The sequence below is a fragment of the Glycine soja genome, chromosome 17 (genome assembly GCF_004193775.1).
Source record: "Glycine soja cultivar W05 chromosome 17, ASM419377v2, whole genome shotgun sequence".
Classification (NCBI taxonomy): domain Eukaryota; kingdom Viridiplantae; phylum Streptophyta; class Magnoliopsida; order Fabales; family Fabaceae; genus Glycine; species Glycine soja.
The window spans coordinates 20,720,766-20,726,568 of NC_041018.1; the positions used below are offsets into that span (position 1 = coordinate 20,720,766).

Below are 5,803 nucleotides of genomic sequence, written 5' to 3' on the forward strand. Positions count from 1 at the left end.
TTGCCAAACATAGCCAAAAAATACTACTTCAAGTAGTGTTTAAAAATAACTTGCTTATCGAATAACCAAATGCATTTTTCAGATAATAAAAAAAAACTAAAAATTAATTAAAATATCTTACTAAACATAACCATAATCAATTGACATGGTTGATACCCATGTGAGTTGAGTATAATAGAAAATACTAACCCTCTGTATTGTGATTAATCATGGTTTATTTAATGTCTAATTGTACCTTAAACATGATTATATTTGAAGGAGAATAAATAAAAAAAGTGGTCGATGAATATTTTCAATTCCAACATCTTAGATTATTGGAAATTGGTTTTGGAATTCCATTCAAGTTTTATTGGTCTATATCACTTTGTTACTCAATAATCTCAATTCACTTGTCCATAATATTTAGAAGTTGAGTCGAGTCGACTATCTCTACTTTTATTTTTGCTTTCTTACACTATGTTTCGACATTTTTGCTTTCCAACACTATGTTTGTTTCCACTTGATTTTTCCTTTTCAATTTTAAATTCAAGTAGTTCGTAATTTTTTCTTCTTATATTGCATTGAACCCCTCTGTTCACTTTTATTTTTTGGATGAGCAAACCCCTCTGTACACTTATGAACTTCACATGGAACAATTATGAAATACGATAAATGCAACTATCAAATAAATCCAAAAGAAATTAAATAAAAATAGCCTTTATCGGTGGCACGGTGCCCCTTTCACGATTATCCAGTCTTCCTCTTTATTGTGGCATAGGTCAGTAGGTGTGAACTATAAACACGATTGAACTATTTGTATATCTACTTTACAATTACTTTTTTTTATTATTATTAAGCTGCAGTTTTGAAAATTAAAGAACTTTTTTTTTCTTGCTAATGCTGATCATTTTATTAGTATGAAATAAAGATCAATTAAATTTTTTTCTTTTTTGCTGAATAAGGACTAACTAAAATTTGAATTCTGAAATACTTGATTCAAAGACATAAATCACTACCTGTTTGTTGTGTCGTGTCCTTTGTTAGTTGAAAATTAAAGAACTTTAGCTATACAAAGCTTTCCTTACATATCAACACTTATCGTTGGCTAAACCCGGAGCAATAATTAAAATGAATGGTGAGAATACATCTGCAACTGAAAAAGGAAAACAAAATTGATATAATCAATGGCGAAAGTTCAGGGGGTAGGGGTCAAAAAATGCAAGTGGTGAGCTGGGTAAAGCTACGGTTTCACTTTAATAATGATATATTATTATATAGATATATAAAGTTCAATTTATAACAGGTAAACACTCAATCACGATAGCTCAATCCATAACACACGCTCACTTTATAGGATCATCTAGTTTGATTTCCCAAAATATATTCTTGAAGGGGTGAGAAATTTTAACTGTGATTAAATTACGAATCAAGGATTAATTTCATAATCAATCCCCAAACTGAGTTCCATAGTTAAAGAGTCAAACTTGTGAAGATAACTTAAGATTTTACAGGAGAACCAAATACCCTAATCACGATGCTTAAAAGAAAAATTAGGTATAATAAATTAGTAAAATTATAACTTTAGCCTGAAGCAACACCAACTTATGAAAACGCGTTAACACCGCATAAAATGGATGATGAATTTGTTACCTTAACACCAAACATAGTCCAATTTTTTAATTATATTTTCTTGGCAATCGTTCTTCGTATATATATCACATGTAATATGAGGTTCCAGCAGTGCAGCCTCCAAGACTTGGTGAGTGTCACTGCTGAAGAGAGAACCACGCAGAACTGGTACATTTCACTCAACTTGAAAGTGAAAGTGATGCTTCAAGTTTCAGTTCCTAGTTTCTTGCATTCTTTCATTTTCTTCTCTTCAATGAAAAATAAGTGTGCATTTTGTTACCATTTTATGTTTTGTTTGTGGACAGACGCAATGGGAAGCACAAGTTTGCTTCATCTATTACTTGGTGTTGTTTTGGCTCTGCTGAGTGTGTCTCTTGTGGAAGGAGAAGATGCATACAAATACTACACGTGGACTGTGACATATGGCATTCTTTCTCCACTAGGTAGTCCTCAGCAGGTGGGTAATATAATGTGCTTTCATTATTGGTTCTAACTTCTAAGATATCTTTAGAGAAATTGGTTGATGCTGAGTCTAAAGTAATAATAGTGTTTGAATTCTCAAGGTGGTTCTTATCGATGGTCAGTTTCCTGGGCCTCAACTAGACTTGGTAACTAATGAAAATGTTGTTCTCAACCTTGTAAACAAGTTAGATGAGCCATTTCTTCTTACTTGGTGAGTTTCTCTTGTTTTTTAGTGTCTTGTTTCATACTTTAACTCAAATTTGCTTAATGGTCTCCATTTAGTTCCTTTTAGAATTGGGAATTTGAGGGAGTAGGTGTCTTTAGTTGCTTAATCATGTTAGATGTTAACATGCATCTTTGATGGAAAGAGATGGAAAGGAAGGTAGCATTGCTGTTATAAACGACTTTTACTATTTTAAATCCAAGGAGTTTGGAGATTTTAGATCATCTTCATAATGTGATATTTTTTCATTTCATTTACTAGCTGTATAAACTTTTTAGCTAAATAAAAAAGCTGCATTGCTAATCAAATAAATTTAGACAAATTACAAGTGACAACGTTTTAGTCAATAACAGAAAGAATAACAAGAGGTTGAGTTTCCACTTTAAAGTTTTCTCAGCTCAGGCATCTGACAATAATCTTTCTTTCGTTTAGCCTTCAAATTGAAACTTGAAGAGTATATATATTTATGGTGTAGAAGCAGAACATATGCATTTTCTAGTATGCTTACTTTTTAAGGGGTTATTTGAGAAAATGGTTTAACATTGTTTTTGTAAACCAGGAATGGCATCAAACAAAGGAAAAACTCATGGCAAGATGGGGTATTGGGAACCAATTGCCCCATTCCTCCAAACTCAAATTACACATACAAGTTTCAGGTCAAGGATCAGATTGGAACCTACACATACTTTCCATCGACTTCACTGCATAAAGCAGCTGGAGGGTTTGGAGGACTCAATGTCTACCATAGATCTGTCATCCCAGTTCCTTATCCGTACCCTGATGGAGATTTCACTTTACTCATTGGTGATTGGTACAAGACTAACCACAAGGTATCATCAACTTGTGCTTTCCTTCACATTATTCTCATGCATTGTGGTTCCTAGAAAATTTGCCACCTAATACTCATAAGTCATAACATAACATAACATTTTGTTTTGATATTTGCAGGTATTAAGAGAATCTTTGGATTCTGGAAAATCTCTTGCCTTTCCTGATGGTCTCCTTATCAATGGCCAAGCTCATACAACCATAAATGGGGACCAGGGTCGGTCTTTTCAAAAAGGATATATTTAATTGAACCTCCTTTTGCAATTTCCAAGTGCTCAGTTTCAACTTTATCAAATTTGTTTCTCCATTCACACTATTCATGCTTAAGCTTTTTCACTTTCAGGAAAGACCTATATGTTCAGAATCTCAAATGTGGGCATGTCAACATCAATTAACTTCAGAATCCAGGGTCATCCTCTGAAGCTAGTTGAGATTGAAGGATCACACATTGTCCAGAACACGTACGACACGCTTGATGTGCATGTTGGGCAATCAGCTGCTGTGTTGGTAACCTTAAATCAGCCTCCAAAGGACTACTACATTGTTGCCTCAACAAGATTTTCAAGAAAAGTTCTCACAGCAACTGCAGTGTTACATTATTCAAACTCTAACTCTCCTGCTTCTGGACCCTTGCCTAGTCCCCCAATTTACCAATATCATTGGTCTGTGAAGCAAGCTAGAACCTACAGGTTGGAAAAAATAATCTAATCAAAATCAACAAGCCTTAAATTTGAATTAGTTTATCTAGAATATTTTAGAGTGTAATATCTATGTACCAATATAAAGGGTTTCTATACTGTCAAGTCAACCAATTAGAAATCATTCTATAAATGACTTTTGAGTTAGATATTATAGAAGTTAAAAAGTTACTATATATGATAATTTCTAATTGTTTGACAGTTATACTTACATTGTCCGTGCATAGACTATTTACTCTTTTTATATCTGCTAAAATAATTGATTGTTAGTGCAGATGGAATCTGACAGCAAATGCTGCTAGGCCTAATCCACAAGGGTCATACCATTATGGAAAAATAACTCCTACAAAGACAATTGTGTTGTCCAATTCAGCACCTTTGATTAATGGAAAACTTCGTTATGCTGTCAACAAGGTTTCTTATGTTAACTCTGATACACCGCTCAAGCTTGCTGATTACTTCAACATTCCTGGAATCTACAGTGTTGACTCAATCCAAACCCTTCCTTCTGAAAGTACTCCTGCATCCATAGCCACCTCCGTAGTGCCAACTTCTCTCCATGATTTCATTGAGGTTGTTTTTCAGAACAACGAAAATGCCATGCAATCTTGGCATCTTGACGGTTATGACTTTTGGGTCGTGGGGTATGTCAGCTTCCTTTATTTGAGTTCAATTTTCTTTTCTTATTTTTGAAGCAACCATCTAGACTTAACTTATTTATGGGAATGATGATGTTGTTCATTGCAACAGTTATGGTTTTGGTCAGTGGACACCAGCCAAAAGAAGAACCTATAATCTAGTTGATGCTCTGACCAGGCACACTACACAGGTAATTAACTTAAAAAAATTAGTGTATATAATTTATATGTATAGAGAGTAAGAAAGATGAGAAGAGTAAATCTAGATCCTATGACCCTAATGGATGATTAAGATTGTCTTAATTAGTTTTAAATATTTACTATTTATTTCAATTATACAACAGAGATTTGTTTACCCTTCTCATATATGTGTGGAAACGTACTCTTGTATCTTTTTTTTAAGTGTATAATGGTCGTACTGAAATTTGAATCTAAGATCTAATGTATACTATTTAAATCCCCTGCTACTAGGCCAACCCTAGTGAGTAGTGGGTTCTACACCTATGTATCTAAATTTGTTTGTGTGCCTGCATATATATATATATATATATATATATATATATATATATATATATAATAAAATGTGCCAAATTGTTTTCTTATGGTATGCTAATTTGGTGTGCTTCAAATTCATGTAGGTATACCCAAATGCTTGGACTACAATATTGGTGTCCTTGGACAATCAAGGTATGTGGAATCTGAGGTCTGCAATATGGGAAAGGCAGTATCTTGGGCAACAATTATATCTCAGGGTTTGGACTTCTGAGCGCAGCCTTGCTAATGAATATGATATTCCCAACAATGCATTGCTTTGTGGCAAAGCTGTTGGACATAACAACCCCTAGTATCACTATCAACACCAACTAATCATATTGTGCCGTTTTCTAGTCATGAGGGTTTGACTAAAATTGGAAGAGTTGGAGAGAATTTCTAAAATTTCTGGCTGTCTTGTGTAAATTTGAGCATGGTCTTGTATCAAAATTTCATTGCTCATATTCGTATGTGTATTTTAGCAATTGATTTTGTAGTTGATTATTTGAAATCCTAAAATCAAGGTATATAAGAAATTATAATTACATATAATAAAATGTGAAAAAAAATATAAAAGATTAAACACATGAAATTTAGAATCTAACATAAATTGTGATGCATTGCAGTACTAAAACATTAAAAAAAAAACAATTTGAAGCCAAAGAAATTGATAAATTCAAATTTGTGTATTGAAATTGAACCCTTGAAATTGAGGTCTGTTATGATTTGTCCAGTTGCTCTCTCCCAACCCACCACCACACACCACAGGAGACGACACTTTGTTCATTTAATTTATTTTATTGTTAATTGTTAGT

At 33.3% G+C, this 5,803-nt stretch overlaps 1 protein-coding gene across 1 annotated transcript; it reads left to right on the forward strand.

Moving 5' to 3' along the window:
• The first annotated feature begins 1,646 nt into the window (after positions 1-1,646).
• LOC114391879 (L-ascorbate oxidase homolog) lies at positions 1,647-5,492 on the forward strand. Its single transcript, XM_028352875.1, has 9 exons — positions 1,647-1,776; positions 1,914-2,065; positions 2,172-2,281; positions 2,853-3,123; positions 3,242-3,338; positions 3,465-3,810; positions 4,095-4,463; positions 4,570-4,648; positions 5,096-5,492. Exons 2-9 carry the CDS (start codon positions 1,919-1,921, stop codon positions 5,300-5,302), a joined length of 1,626 nt encoding a protein of 541 aa, XP_028208676.1. The 5' UTR covers positions 1,647-1,776; positions 1,914-1,918; the 3' UTR covers positions 5,303-5,492.
• Positions 5,493-5,803: the final 311 nt, after the last annotated feature.

Excerpts from the sequence above, each read along its gene's own strand:
- LOC114391879 (XM_028352875.1), top strand. The coding sequence starts at position 1,919 with ATGGGAAGCACAAGTTTGCTTCATCTATTACTTGGTGTTGTTTTGGCT. Across the intron at positions 3,124-3,241 it reads GGTACAAGACTAACCACAAG|GTATTAAGAGAATCTTTGGA; the intron begins GTATCATCAACT and ends TGATATTTGCAG. Across the intron at positions 3,811-4,094 it reads AAGCAAGCTAGAACCTACAG|ATGGAATCTGACAGCAAATG; the intron begins GTTGGAAAAAAT and ends TTGTTAGTGCAG.